This window comes from Oncorhynchus gorbuscha, linkage group LG22 (assembly GCF_021184085.1).
Source record: "Oncorhynchus gorbuscha isolate QuinsamMale2020 ecotype Even-year linkage group LG22, OgorEven_v1.0, whole genome shotgun sequence".
NCBI classification, from domain to species: Eukaryota; Metazoa; Chordata; class Actinopteri; order Salmoniformes; family Salmonidae; genus Oncorhynchus; species Oncorhynchus gorbuscha.
The window spans coordinates 14,635,790-14,651,754 of record NC_060194.1 but is presented as its reverse complement, the minus strand read 5'-3'; the positions used below and the strand labels follow the sequence as shown (position 1 = coordinate 14,651,754).

General features: G+C 46.6%; 2 protein-coding genes across 2 annotated transcripts in view; one reads left to right on the top strand and one right to left on the bottom strand.

Annotated features, from left to right (window-relative positions):
• The window catches only part of LOC124009557 (chloride channel protein 2-like), a 66,027-nt gene that overhangs the window by 23,235 nt on the left and 26,827 nt on the right, over positions 1-15,965 (top strand). Inside the window, 1 exon segment of the mRNA XM_046321448.1 lies at positions 5,865-6,018. Coding sequence (XP_046177404.1) covers positions 5,865-6,018 — 154 coding nt within the window.
• Positions 1,078-4,649, bottom strand: LOC124009556 (zona pellucida sperm-binding protein 4-like). The gene is given in 9 exon segments (XM_046321447.1): positions 1,078-1,285; positions 1,536-1,611; positions 2,340-2,478; positions 2,667-2,859; positions 3,123-3,280; positions 3,517-3,614; positions 3,886-3,966; positions 3,968-4,074; positions 4,217-4,649. Coding segments are annotated over 9 exon segments (1,314 nt in total). The 5' UTR covers positions 4,590-4,649; the 3' UTR covers positions 1,078-1,196.

The following is a 15,965-nucleotide window of genomic DNA, read 5'->3' as shown; positions in this document are numbered from 1 at the left end:
AGCTGTGCAGCTTTCCTTCTGTGCCTCACCTGCTCAAGCAAGCGGAAAGAGCAAGTCTGGAGGAATCGTGATGCCCATCTCAATGAGTGGGAGAGGGGAAATAGAGGGAAAAAAGGTAAGTGCTGGAAGCTGAAGAGAGCGGGAAAGTAGAGAGCAGAACATGTCTGGAGGCGTGATGCTCATCTCAATGCGTCTCTGGCTTCTCACACCACTGTATTTAGACAAAAGGGGACAGAGCAGAGATGGAGAATAGATGAAAGGCACTGCACTGACCCTATAAACTGGTATGTACAGAGAGCATGTCTCTAAATGTTTGATTACCAAGGACATTTTAACCAGGAAATTGAAAGGATGACCCTTGTGCCACTAGATGAGTGTATTCAGTGGTGGGTGCAGGCCTGTGTAAAAGCCAGACGTACAGGTTGGTAAATGGGGAAATAGTCCTCAGCTGGCACAGGCTCCCCGCCATAGACATCACCCGAATGTCACACTTTATAGGATCACACTCCCTAGAACTTGGCAGACATGACAGTTAACTTTCATTAGAGACACGCTGCCTCCAAGCAGTCGCCTGGAAACATGTGCCACTTTCACATCTGCGAGACAAATGTCATTCCTCTACATGGCCACATTAGAGGCATTTCCAATACAAGCACCGTTCCAGCAGCTTATTACTTCTGCTTGTTCTGGCTCAGTCTTATGCCAATCTACAGACAAGACGCAGTGCAGCTTGTGTGAAGCTACCTTCCAGAAACTGTTTCCAGAACCACCGATTTACATTTGATTCATTAGCTTGGAATTAATTCCTCAAGTAGTCAAGGCACGTGACCAATTACACTTACCTTGAAAGGCTCCAACTGCCAGTATTCAAGTATACAGTTTTTAAAAAGAAATCAAACATGGGACAACCCTTCAGAAATTTTAAGCCAATGCGTTGCTATAGTGACCCTGCATGGCTTAACATAACTCTACAACCAAACAAGGATCTAAGGTGATTGGCAGAAATCAGAACCACCATGTGCCCAAAATGTTGAACGCAATATCACTCCTCCAGTAGTCAACACATCAACAGGCATATTGAAAATCAATATTTTTATTTAGCAAGCTAGTGGATAACAAGTGAATAGGCATCTTGTATCTGCTACTAGGTCGTAGTCAGGCCCTCATCCCAAGCAGAGGTGGATCAGAAGTATTTCTCAGGCCTGGCAGGTGGTTCTGGTCAGAATCAGCTCGCCACTGGACACCACAGAAGTCTCTCCATACAAAGACACTGCCACATCTCTCCCTGGAGGAACAGAAGATTAGGTCATAATGCTTCAAGCACTAAATCCAACTAATGCAAAACAGTTGAGTATTTCCAGCTACTTTCAAACCCTGGTCAAATTAAAGTTAGGATGTATTGATGTTTGTGCAAATGTAAACCCCATAGTGCTATAGGACTAGGATTGATGGCCACCACTTAAAAATAACTAAAGCTAGATGATCAAATTTAAATCTATCCCTAGATTATTTTTTATTTTTTTTAAGCCACTTACTTTGCCTGTTGCAGCTCTGTTGACAGGAGTAGTTTCCAGTAGCGTAGCACACCTCTGTACTACAGTGAATGAATACCTGGATGGAAGGAATGTTGACATTAATTGGGATGATTCATGTACTAGAGGCAGCGCTGCAGAGTGGTCACTAGCTGGAACAGAGTCAAACCTGACCTTTACAGCCAATTTGTTTAGGAATCTCTACAACGACCAATTTTGACTTAACAGCCATCCCATCTAGTGCAAAATGCTCAGTTCTGCCTCCAGGGAAAGACTGATGATGAATGTCATCCTGCAGATGGAAAGCAAACCTTTAGCTTGCTTTCTGTAGCTCAGTTGGTAGAGCATGGCGCTTGTAACGCCAGGGTAGTGGGTTCGGTTTCCGGGACCACCCATACGTAGAATGTATGCACACATGACTGTAAGTCGCTTTGGATAAAAGCGTCTGCTAAATGGCATATACATACATATACATCATTTAGCAGACACTCTTATCCAAAGTGACTTAAAGGAGAAATTAAGGTTAAGCAGCTTGCTTAAGGGCACAGATCTCACCTACTCAACGAGTCGAACCAGCAACCTCTCAGTTACTGGCCCAACACCCTTAACTGCTAGACAGCCCCAAATAGCGACAATTATGCAAGCCATTAAAAAGCCGTCAACAGCACCGCTGGCTTTCAACTAGTGACTTGGACAGTAGTGGAGTGGACTTCCTGGCCAATCAGTCAACCATCAGGGAGAAGAGCCCAGCAGACCACGAGGCCTTGTTTGAAACACTCCTGCTGTAGTAAAGTAAAGATGCAGTACCCTGTCCTTCAGAGGGGCTAAGGTGTGCGCATCCACAAAAGAGAACATCTTGACCATAAAGCGTTTGTAGTGGGTGGGGAACACGACGCCAGACACTGGGATCACAGAGGTCAGGTAGCGGTCATCCTGAGATGGACACCTGGAGGGGGGGGGGAAAGTAATTGTTTGTACAACTCTAGGATCATCCTAAAGTTCCTAAGTTAACATTCTGGTTGGAAGAGCCCCAGTTAGTTGACATGTAAAGCACAGATTTAAAATTAAAGTCAGAAAGGCACAATACATGGAGAAAAAAAAGCAGCAAGGCAACCATCTTCGTTCTCCAGTTACCCATCAACCAGGAGGTCCCACTTGGGCAGGCTTAGAGGACTGGGGGTGGAGGTGGCCCAGCAGTGCTCCAAATTCAGGACCAGGTTAGAGTCAGTCCTCCTCTCGATGTTAACCTCAACATAAACCGGCTCCTTTAGGACCTTGACAACTGGGTAGTCTGCCTCACTGTAGTAGGAGGTGTAGGCTTCCACATCTGTGGAGACAGAGGTTAGAATTCAAACACTCAAAGTGTTAACATTTCAGAACGGTGCTGGCCAGCTTACACCACCCCTCCCCCAATAATGTTGGAACAGACATGGTTCCACCCAGGAAGCAACACATTTGAAAGTCTTGATAGACGATAAGTTAAGGAACCAGGCATGTTATGCCACAAAGCCATTTCCCCTCAGACACAACTACAAGCCATTAATGAAATAATTGTATTATTCCGTTTCCACAACCGTTTCGCCAACTCACCTTCCACACATCCCTCGTTGTAACATTGTCCTCTGGCCAGTCGCAGCCCCACGCTGATGGGGCCAGGAACAGCAACCGGAGCAGGTGGAGCAACAGTGTTCACCTCAACAATCAGTACCTCCACTGCCGTGTCAGAGTACTTACACTGGAACCGCAGCCTAGGAGAAAAACATTCCTACTGTTACAGAATGTACATTAGGACCACCAGTATTGGGTTTCTCAACATTGATTGGGCTAGCTAGCATTTGCTGGGTACGGCAAGTCGAGCGTCAAATTGGATACCAGTTAGCATCAGCTCCTTTAGTTAAATTAGTCCCCTTGAAATATCTTAGAGATGTCAAAAGAAGAAAAAAAATTGGAGCATTTAATTGAGCCTCGGGTGGAGAAGACCCACTCAAAATGGCTGTCTCTGGTGATTGAGCCACGAGGTCCAATCCCCACATCAAAGGAAGATGTCATGCTGTTCTCATAGACCACATAGCCACTGTCCTCCTGAAAAAAGGTACAAAACAAATTTAGTTGGTGTACACCAATGGGTATATAACAGCCAGGCTTTAAATGAAGAGCAACAGTTGTTCATTTTTATCCTCACATTAGATGAGGCACACTGGGTAATTACATAATTAGCCAGTTAACTACCAGGGAGAGTAGAACCCCAGCAGTGTTTCAGACCGAGATATGATTATACCCCCCCCCCCGTGGAAGCTACAATGGATTGGATTCATAGAGTCAAAGTGCATGGCACATTAAGACAGCTACCCACCATCAGAGTGGTGCCACATGCAGTGACAGGGAACTGGTATACAGCAAAGACTGTAGTGGTGCCAACAGGATTACAGGGGGGAATCCTGCCCACCAAGCAGACTAATGGAATCAAGGTCCAGGTTGGGCCGAGTGGAATCCCTGGCCACCACCACCACAAACTGACCATCTCTGCTACACTGAACAGTCACTGGGGAAGGAGATGACACAGAGAATACACTAACACTCCATAAATGAGTCTTACAAGTTAGAGCTTGGCAGGGAGAAGTACAATTAGACAAATATTTTTAAAAATACATTAAGAAAAACCTAAACTGCAGTAGTTGACTCACCTGCTTTCCCATAGTAGCACCGCCACCCATCAAAGCAGCAGTTGATCGCGTCACATTGAGCAATAGTAATCGCAGGGGTTCCACAAGAAATCCTCTCTTCCTCCTTCACTTGGCATTTCTCTATAGGAGTGGAAGCCACTGACCTCCGGATGACCTGCTGAGGCTGCGCAGCATAAGTTACAGGTCTAGGCAGATGCTGTGGACCCATTTCCCACATTAGTGCACCAAGTACATTGGTGCAGCACACGACCACTATAGCAACTTCAACCCACCCTGCCATTGTTGTACAATATTGGACTGACTCCACTGTACTTCTGTGGCTTGCTGAGGGTTTTATGCCTGAGATGTATTCATTACGGAAACCGTTTACCATTTAAGAACCAAACGCCAACAAACAGAGCAAAAGAAGAGTTTCTATTGGTCAAATTCAGGTAGGTCCGCCCCATTTTATTCAGTTTGCTTCTGTTTAAGAAAAGTTCTGCAAAGGAATCGGAGTATTGAATATACCCCTGATTGATTGTGTTGGTTTGGCGGGAGCCCCTCCTCGTTAAGAGTCAAGCCGTCGCCAGCCCTGGGTAGTTAATCAGTCAGGGCCTGGCAGGTGCAGCTCATTGACGGCTCATTTGGCTCTAGGGAGGGATCATTACCTAGGGATTGTGTCTATCAAATTGGCCAATTTAAATGCTGTGAAATTGATCAATTGTCTGGATCCATCTCAGTAGTCGAAAGTTGCTTCCTCTTCTTCTGTCATTTTCACTGATCTGACAATATAGGCTACAAAATAACCAATATTCAAATATGTCCTTTCACCAGTCTTCTCAGCACAAACGGAGGAAGGAGGACACCATTTTTGACTATTGAGATACATCCTCTATTAGTCTCCTTCACTTTCTCTCTTTCTCTCTCTCGCCTTTTTCTTGTCCCCCCTACTTCTCTCCATCTCTCTCTCCGGTGTTTAATCACAGGAGGTTGGTGGCACCTTAATTGGGGGCGAACAGGCTCATGGTATTGGCTGGAGCGGCATAAGTGGAATGGTATCAAAATACATCAGACAAATGGTTTCCATGTGTTTGATGCCGTTCCATTGATTCCGCTCCAGCCATTAATATCAGCCGTCCTCCCCTCAGCAGCCTCCACTGTGTTTAATGTATACGTTTCAAAAGGACTTAGGCACTGAAAAATGATCAAATATTCTCATTTTCTTGACTGCTCATCAGCCTCTAGGGATTGGGCAATACCATGAGCTTGTGCCTATCAAAGGGATCATTTGAGTACTTGAATAATGGGTTGCACTACCTCTTTGGGGCCTTCTCAATAGTCTGAAGATGCTTCCTCTTCTTGTCCCCTCCTTCATTTTCACCAAAAATCTATATCAGGGACACCTTTTAGCTAGTCCTTAAGACTATTGAAATGCAGCCACTATTTCTCCTTCCTTCCCCTTCCATCTCTCCCTCCCTAATTCTCTCTTGCCCTCCCCCTTCTCATCCCTCTGTCATCCTCTCTCTCTCCCATGTGTGATTAATGTATTATATTAAGCAGAACTCAGAAGCTGGTTGTGTAAGCTGAGGGTCATAAAGAATACTTAAAAATGATCTAATATTCTCTTTCTCTTCCCTTCCTGCCCCTCTCCCTCCCCCCTCTCATGTAGATGTATGGGCGTTACACACAGGAGCTCGGTGTGTACGCCAAGGAGGAGGCGGCCCGCCTGCGTGATGGCGGGGGGCTGCGGAGGGTCACCAGTGTTCGCAGTCGGTCGGCAGAGCTGCTGGAGTATGAGAAAGACCCTTGCGCTAAGTGTCATGGTGAGTGACTGACTGACGGTAACATGACCACTCATATTTACTGACCTGTGTAATGAACTCAACATGACCACTCATATTTACTGACCTGTGTAATGACCACAGAAAGACTACAGTGCCAAGTATCAGAGTGAGCGAGTACTGTGCTCCTATGACTGCACCACAACCACTGAATTGACAGCATCATCCTACGCTGCACTAACCACCTCACTGACCACAATCTCAGTTAACCCAGAACTAAAGTCTTGCGTAATTGGTCAGATGCTCGAAAAAGTTCTGGGTCCATATGTTTTAATTAAGAGAAGAGAGAGAACGGGGATCGGAACCAGAACGAAGAGCTCCACCCTCTCTCTTTGCAAGTTACGGACATGTCTATGGGCCAAATGTCCCCTCCCCTTCTTAAATTCGAAAGATGATAACACCTGCGAACTCGTGATTTGTCCAAATAACCAGTGACGGAAAACCCAAGTACCGAAACGAATGTTGCTTGTGATCTCACGCAACTCGCTATATCATGACAGATCTGCGGTACCATCTATGTTCATCCAGTCTTTCCACAAGAGATAACCCAGACCATAACCTGACCTGACCATAACCTGACCTGACCTGACCTGACCTGACCTGACCTGACCTGACCTGACCTGACCTGAACTGACCATAACCTGACCTGACCATAGCCTGACCATAACCTGACCATAGCCTGACCTGACCTGACCATAACCTGACCTGACCTGACCTGACCTGACCATAACCTGACCATAACCTGACCTGACCATAACCTGACCTGACCTGACCTGACCTGACCATAACCTTGACCTGACCTGACCTGACCTGACCTGACCTGACCTGACCTGACCTGACCTGACCATAACCTGACCTGACCTGACCATAGCCTGACCTGACCTGACCATAACCTGACCATAGCCTGACCTGACCTGACCTGACCTGACCTGACCTGACCTGACCTGACCATAACCTGACCTGACCTGACCATAGCCTGACCTGACCTGACCATAACCTGACCATAGCCTGACCTGACCTGACCATAACCTGACCTGACCTGACCTGACCATAACCTGATCTGACCATAGCCTGACCTGACCTGACCATAACCTGACCTGACCATAACCTGACCTGACCATAACCTGACCTGACCTGAACTGACCTGACCTGACCATAGCCTGACCTGACCATAACCTGACCATAGCCTGACCTGACCTGACCATAGCCTGACCTGACCTGACCATAACCTGACCATAGCCTGACCTGACCTGACCATAACCTGACCTGACCATAACCTGACCTGACCTGACCATAACCTGACCTGACCTGACCATAACCTGACCTGACCTGACCATAACCTGACCATAGCCTGACCTGACCTGACCATAACCTGACCTGACCATAACCTGACCTGACCATAACCTGACCTGACCTGACCATAACCTGACCTGACCTGACCATAACCTGACCTGATCATAACCTGACCTGACCTGACCATAACCTGACCTGACCTGACCATAACCTGACCATAACCTGACCTGACCTGACCATAACCTGACCTGACCTGACCGCTCTGCCCTATTGAACACAGAACACATTTGAAGAGAGGTTCTGTTGTTACTGGTGCATCCTATCAGCCTCTAAATGAGAGAGATGGGTAAATTTGACGCTTATGACACAGTATGATGACCGATGACCAATCCTGTGCCATGGCCTCGTGGGTGACGGCACTGCTCTTCTGCCAATGTAAAAAAAAACAGCCCCCTCTGCTGGTAATGAATGGTCACTTTGTGTGTCTGTGATGACGAGGGCTGCTGCTGTGCATGTCAATAGCTCCTCTGTCACCTTCATCTTTACTGCGTCACGCCTTTCAACCTCCTGGCTTTTCTCTCCAGAGTAGTACGACATGATGAGGGACAGGAACAAGGAGAGGATGTGCGTGTGAGTGCATGCGTGACTGAGAGAAAGAGAGAGAGAGAGAGAGGGGGGGGGGAGAGGTAGAATGAGAAATAAAAATAAAGTAGCATCACTATCTTTGTGGGTGTGATTTAGAATGCATGTGACTGTGTAGGCTGAAGTTTATGGCTGTGTTCCAACTGCTTTCTCTCCGTGTCTCCTACACACCATGCCCTTGTGGCTATTGAGCCGATTACGATTGGATAGGTGAAAGCATTATCGTAAATACTCTAGCTGACTGGGAAAGAGCTTACTGAAAAGATATGTAGCCAGAGTGGTTGGTTTTTTCCTCTGTTAATAAGATAGCAATCAGAATTAGTTGCTGATCAAGTGTAGTACCTATTGTTGTGTTCAGTGACCAATGTATTTATTCTCAGTCTATGAGAGAGAGGAGAGAGAGAGAGAGAGAGAGAGAGAGAGAGAGAGAGAGAGAGAGAGAGAGAGAGAGAGAGAGAGAGAGAGAGAGAGAGAGAGAGAGAGAGAGAGAGAGAGAGAGAGAGAATCTACAGTGACAGTATATGTGTGTTTATATTTGTACTAGGAAGCCTGGTTTCCGTTCAGGCTAGAATGAATGGCGGCTGGCGCTTAGGATAAAACGTATCTATAGAGTTAAAAGGGTACTGGCACTCAAACCTTGAAGAGGAATAACCCAATGAGGCCCGAGATGCAAAAGGCATAACAAAGGGTGACATTTCACGGGTCTGTAAAATAAAAGGACACAACTCAGCCTCTCTTCAATAAGACTCTTAAGTACCGGCGAGATCTTGCCACATTCTGGTACATGTTGCATAACTCGAGGAGAACAGAGCCCAGCCATCCTCCCCACCGGAGGAGTAGGAGGATGTGTGTCTGCCTCTGTTCTACTCCACATCCAGAGCCACGGTTTGAGAGCCCTGCCTACACACGCCGTCAAAAAGGCCGAGCTGCTCATCGTGACGGTTAGCTCTAGAGAGCGAAAGCGGCTTAGCTAAGATGGAGAGAGCGCTAACATGCAACGCTAACACTTAATCCAGCGTGACTGACTCCTCGCGCTCGCCACCATTGGCCGTCTACTGTGTTCTATGTTGAACATGTAGTTCTACTGCCTTTTATTGTGACGGTCTGCGTGCATTAACTTCCATAGGCCGGGTGTTGAAATCGTTCTTTTTTACAACCTGGGGTTGTGGGGGGAAAGAGCCCAGATGACAGGTTGTGGTTTCCGGTATTTGTTTATCCTGTGTCAGGGGTTCTTCCAGAATCCCTTTGAGATGCGCCAGTGCCTCTCATGAAATGGGCTTTTCCCATGTCGGTCACTGGTTGCCTGTGATTGTTGTGGCCCTATGCTTTGCGCTGAGGGATTTTACACTGATTGCTTTGGCCCACGTGTCACTATATCATGTCTTTTTGTACGATTCATATTACAAACAGAATAAGCTATTCATTTACGTGGGGATAAAAATGTGCATCTGGCAGACGGTGTGTGTTTTGGATTGAGAGGAAGACGTCTGTCACGCCGCTGTGGATATAAGGACGGGCCAAGTCGCCCATGCAAGCACCGGGCAGAGGGCCACCCACCACGTGCCAAACTAGTGTGTGTTTGTGTGTGTATCTGTTAGCCAGAAAGTCTTCCTGAGATGACATAGGTACCACTAGCAGTGGCGCCACTAGTCAATGGGATATCGCGGAATAGTCTGTACGACAATACTTTCCTGTGAACATTTAGTCAAACATGTCGTCCTGCACTGGGACCAACCTCTATTGTGGAAAGGTCTGTACAACAATCATTTCCAGTGAACCTTTTGGATCCCATATATTTTTTATTAAATTCAGAAAAAATGTAAATTACAAGGCCATATACATGATTAGGGGAGATAAAATGGGAGGTTTCAACGCAGGGATTAGACCCCGGTCTCCGTCGGGAACACATGTGTGTCAAGAGAGGAGAATGTTACCTCTTGATCCCGGACCTGTACACTAAACATTTTGTCTGAAAATTCAACATGCACAAAGACAAATTCCCCCAACCAACCAAACATGTAAGTTGAAATGGAATTTTATTCAAAATTCCGTCTTGTAGGGGACTCGCCTATCAAGATAACAATGAGAATATACAGTGAGCTCCAAAAGTATTGGAACAGTGACAAATGTGTTGTTGTACATTAGCAGATGTCACAAAGTGCTATACAGAAAGTACGCAGCCTAAAACCCCAAACAGCAACCACTGCAGATATAGAAGCATGATAGCTAGAAAAAACTCCGCAGAAAGGCAGGAACCGATAAAGAAACCTTTGAGGAACCAAGCTCTGAGTGGTGGCTAGTCCTCTTCTGGCTGTATCGGGTGGAGATTTATAAGAGTACATGACCAGATTGTTCTTCAAGATGTTCAAATGTTCATAGATGACCTGCAGGGTCAAATAATAATCACAGTGGTTATATAGGATGCAACAGGTCAGTACTTCAGGAGTAAACGGCAGTTGCCTTTTCATAGCCGAGCATTCAGAGGTCGAGAGGTCGAGAGGTCGAGAGAGAGAGGTCGAGAGAGAGAGGTCGAGAGGTCGAGAGAGAGAGGTCGAGAGACAGAGAGAGAGAGAGAGAGAGAGAGAGAGAGAGAGAGAGAGAGAGAGAGAGAGAGAGAGAGAGAGAGAGAGAGAGAGACAGAGAGACAGAGAGAGAGAGAGAGAGAGAGAGAGAGAGAGAGAGAGAGAGAGAGAGAGAGAGAGAGAGAGAGAGACGAAAACAGCAGGTCCGGGACAAGGTAGCATATCCGGTGAACGGGTCAGGATTCCATAGCCGCAGGCAGAACAGTTGAAACTGGAGCAGCAGCACAACCAGGTGGACTGGGGACAGCCAGGAAGTCCTGAGGCATGGTCCTAGGGCTCAGGTCCTCCAGGAGGAGAGAGAGAGAATTAGAGGGACCCTACTTAAATGAACACAGGACACCAGTTCTTGAATGTCTCCATTGATCTTCGGTCCTGGCAGTTCTGTGCAGAATCAGGACAACTGAGCTTTGGTCAGGATGATCAGGATCTATTCATCAAAGAAGTTTATGAATTCATCACTGCTGAAGTGAAAGCCATCCTCTCTTGGGGAATGCTGTTTTTTAGTTAGTTTTGCGACAGTATCAAAAATACATTTTGGATTGTTCTCATTCTCCTCAATTAGGTTTTAAAAATAGGATGATCGAGCAGCAATGAGGGCTCTTCAGTATTGCACGGTACTGTCTTTCCCACCTAGTCAGAATACTTCCATTTTGGCTTGCTTCAGGGCTCGGGTATTTTCTGCATACCGGGGAGCTAATTAACAAAACTAGGTCCAGAGTATGACTGTGGCAGTGAGTAGGTCCGGAGACATGTTAGACAAAACCCACTGAATCGATGATGCCTCTGTAAGTCTTTTGGAGTGGGTCTGTGGACTTTTCCATGTGAATATTGAAGTCACCAAAAATTGGAATATTATCTGCCATGACTACAAGGTCCGATAGGAACTCAGTGATGAATGCTGTATATGGCCCAGGAGGACTATAAAACAGTAGCTTTAAAAAGTGATTGAGTAGGCAATATAGATTTCATGACTAGAAGCTCAAAATATGAAAACACTGTCGGAAATGCTAGCAACACCTCTTCCTTTGCATAGGAGATATGGACACTAGTGTAACCAGGAGGAGATGCCTCCTTTAACACAGTAAATGTATCAGGCTTGAGCCATGTTTCAGTCAGACCAATCACATCAAGACTATGATCAGTGATTAGTTCATCGACTATGACTGCCTTGGAAGTGAGGGATCTAACATTAAGTAACCCTATTTTGAGATGTGAGATATCACAATCTTTTTCAATAATGATAGGAATGTTTAGTTTTGTCTAAACTAGATCGAGGCATGGACACAGTCTCCATGGGGATAACTGAATTAAGTGATAATGCATGAGAACTCAGTGTTTGGAGGATATATTCATTGAGGGCCAGCAAACCGTGCCAATATATCCTCCAAACATCGCTTTCGAGGGCATTATCAATTTTATATAACGAGTTACCAACATATTCAAATCATGATTGACATATGTTCATTAAAAACTTTATTTTGATTAATTTCTGTCACGCCCTGACCTTAGTTATCTTTGTTTTATTTTTCTATTTTGGTTAGGTCAGGGTGTGACGAGGGTGGTATGTGTGTTTTATCTTGTCTAGGGTTTTTTGTACATCTTTGGGGTTTTGGTTTGTCTAGGTATATATAGGTCTATGGTGGCCTGAATTGGTTCCCAATCAGACGCAGCTGTTTGTCGTTGTCTCTGATTGGGGATCCTATTTAGGTTCTATGTTTAGTTGCCTGTTCTGCACTAGCCATATAGCGTCACAGTTTGTTTTGTTGTTTTGTATAGTTTTGTTCAGTGTTCTCTCTTTCATTATTAGAGTTATGAGCGCTTACCACGCTGCGAATTGGTCTCCTCCATACAACGACCGCGACAGAATAACCCATCAAACCAGGACCAAGCAGCGTGAAAAGAAGGAACAGTGCTTAATGGGAAAATGGACCTGGGAGGAGATATTAGATGGAGCAGGACCCTGGACACAGCCGGGGGAGTATCGCCGTCCTAAGGAGGAGTTAGAGGCAGTGAAAGTGGAACGGCGATACTACGAGGAGAAATACAGGAGAATAGAGGAACAGCAAAGATATGAAGGTGCACAGCTAGCATAGAAGTCCGAGAGGCAGCCCCAAGATATTTTGGGTGGGGGGCACACGAGGAGATTGGCTGAGTCAGGTAGGAGACCTGAGCCAACTCCTCGTGCTTACCATGGGGAGCGTGTAACTGGTCAGGCACCGTGTTATGCAGACATTGGCGCGGTGTCTCCAGTGCGCTATTCTAGCCCGGTGCGCTCTATTCCAGCTCCTCGCATTTGCATGGCTAGAATGGGCATCCAGCCAGGACGTATTGAGCCAGCTCTATGTTCTGGATCTCCAATGCATCTCCACGGTCCAGTACGCCCTGTTCCTCCTCCACGCACTCGCCTTGAGGTGCGTGTCACCAGTCCGGTACCACCAGTTCCGGCACCGCGCACCAGGCCTCCAGTGCACCTCCAGGGTCCAGTACGCCCTGTTCCTGCTCCTCGCACACGCCCTGAGGTGCATGTCCCCAGCACTGTACCCCAAGTGAAGGCACAACACACCAGACCTATAGTGCACCTCGGCAGTCCAGTGCACCCTGTTCCTGCTCCTCGCACTCGCCCTGAGGTGTGTGTCCCCAGCCCGGTACCACCAGTGCCAACAGTACCCAGTCCAGAGCGTCCTGCGACAGTACCTAGTCCAGAGCGTCCGGCGACAGTACCCAGTCTGGAACCTCCAACGACAGGCCACAGTCCGGAACCTCCAACGACGGGCCACAGTCCGGAACCTCCAACGATGGGCCACAGACCGGAACCTCCAACGACGGGCCACAGACCGGAACCTCCAACGACGGGCCACAGTCCGGAGCCTCCAATGACGGGCCACAGTCCGGAGCCTCCAACGACGGGCCACAGTCCGGAGCCTCCAACGACGGGCCACAGTCCGGAACCTCCAACGACGGGCCACAGTCCGGAACCTCCAATGACGGGCCACAGTCCGGAACCTCCAACGACGGGCCACAGACCGGAGCCTCCAACGACGGGCCACAGACCGGAACCTCCAACTACGGGCCACAGTCCGGAACCTCCAACGACGGGCCACAGACCAGAACCTCCAACTACGGGCCACAGACCGGAACCTCCAACGACGGGCCACAGTCCGGGGTCTCCAACGACGGTCCCCAGTCCGGCCTCCAGCAGTTCGTTTTGTTGTTTTGTATAGTTTTGTTCAGTGTTCTCTTTTTCATTAAAGAGTTATGTACGCTTACCACGCTGCGCCTTGGTCTCCTCCATACAACGACCGCGACAATTTCTTCACTCTAATTCATCCTGCCACAAGATATAGTCCCGACACAAATCTAGGGTTGCCACCCAAGCCGGCTGGTTGTTCGTTCTGTTGGTTTGGTTGCCAGGGACACGACCCAGTCGTTCAGTCTTTTTGTTCTGTATCTATGGACGCGACACAGTCGTTCGTTCTAAATGTTCTATTGACATACTGGCTGGCGACGTTTTTATCCCTTACTTGCTAGCTAGCCAACTACGGCTAACTTAGTCACATCAAAAAGTGCAGCCAGAATAACAGCAAAGTAGCTGCATTTGTTTAAGCTGTTTTCTAGTGAAATTTATTTGGATACATACATAACAATGAGCTAATGAGGTGCGATTTCACCTGGCATAGAAAATGTGCTCTCTTGTCAGGAAACTGTTGTTCAGAGGAGCAAGCCAACAACACATAACACAATCACTTCAAACTGAAGCTGGAAAGATTGCAAACTAACTGCACTTCATTTTGTTTTACCTTTTTCAATTGACATTTCTTTGTATTTATCTATAAAAATGATGCCAGCTGATCCATGATTCCGACTGGCTGAGAAACGTTGCCTGCCTGTCGGTCTCATCCCGACTAGTTCATTACAATGGAAAGCTGGAGATCGAATTTTGAATATTGAAACAATGTTGCAAATGTCAGAGAGGTAGACAGTAAAGGTTTATACAAATCTATGCTGTTGAAAACTAAATGATAGTCTAAAAGAAATGTGAGATAATGTCTAGATGCTTTTTATAGTAGAGATCAAGTTTATAAATTGCTTGGCTGGGTTGATGGGACAGTGGGTTGCACAGTCAGATGGAACAGAGTAAATAGGCATGTCATAGATTTATCCGGTGGGAACCTTGTGGAATAGACACCGGCTGGAGTGCGTTTTTTAAATCTATTATTTTTTATATTTTACCCCCTTTTCTCCCAAATTTTGTGGTATCCAATTGTTTTGTCCAATTGCCAGCCGCACCAATGTGTTGGAGGAAACACCGTGCACCTGGCAACCTTGGTTAGCGTGCACTGCGCCCGGCCCGCCACAGGAGTCGCTGGTGCGCAATGATACAAGGACATCCCTACTGGCCAAGCCCTCCCTAACCCGGACGACGCTAGGCCAATTAACCACCCTTAACCACTGCGCCACCCGGGAGGCTGGATAACCAATCAGCATTCAGGATCAGACCCACCTATGTATAATTAAGCAATAAGGCATGAGGGGGTGTAGTGTATGGCCAATATACCATGACTGTTACGTCCGTCGTCGGAATGAGACCAAAGCGCAGCGTGGAAAGTGTACATCTTTATTTATTTTAGATGAACACTCAGAAACAACAAAAGATCAACAAACGTAAAGTTCTGCAGGGCTATACAGCAACTGTGCAAAAACAGTTGGCAAATGTCATGCGCTCGTTCTCTTTTTTTAAGTGCAACAGCAGTGCTTTCAGCCTAGCATCACCGCTATGGTGTAAAGTTCGAATATCTGCACCCATTTATTCCAACGTGTCCCGACGGAACTGGGGTCACTTTCAGTTTTAAACTGTGCGATTGATGGCGCCATTTCAATGTCCCTTTAGCTAGCTACCAGCTTGTTAGCTTGCAAGCGTTAGCGTGCTAGCCTAGGTTGCTAATCACGAGTGAAAATCCTTTACTTGCCCGAAAGTAAAATTCAGTTGAATGTTTGTTTTCTTGCTTGTAATCCATCTCGTTTTAATCCTCGTCGTCATGGTATACTTAGGATAGGATAAAGTAATCCTTCTCACCCCCCCTCCCCCCCCTTAAAATATTTAGATGCACTATTGTAAAGTGGCTGTTCCACTGGATGTCATAAGGTGAATGCACCAATTTGTAAGTCGCTCTGGATAAGAGCGTCTGCTAAATGACTTAAATGTAAAATGTAAATGTAATGGTAATACTCCATATGCATAAATAATAAAGTAATGTCCAGACACAGTTCAGTTGATGGTCGTTTATCTAGAAGCGTTGCATGGTTGACACACACATGTTCAGTGGTTGACTGACAACCATAACCTGTAGTACTATGGCTCTACCACGAGATGTCCTATTACACTAGTGTAGTCGTAAACAATGTAATCAATGT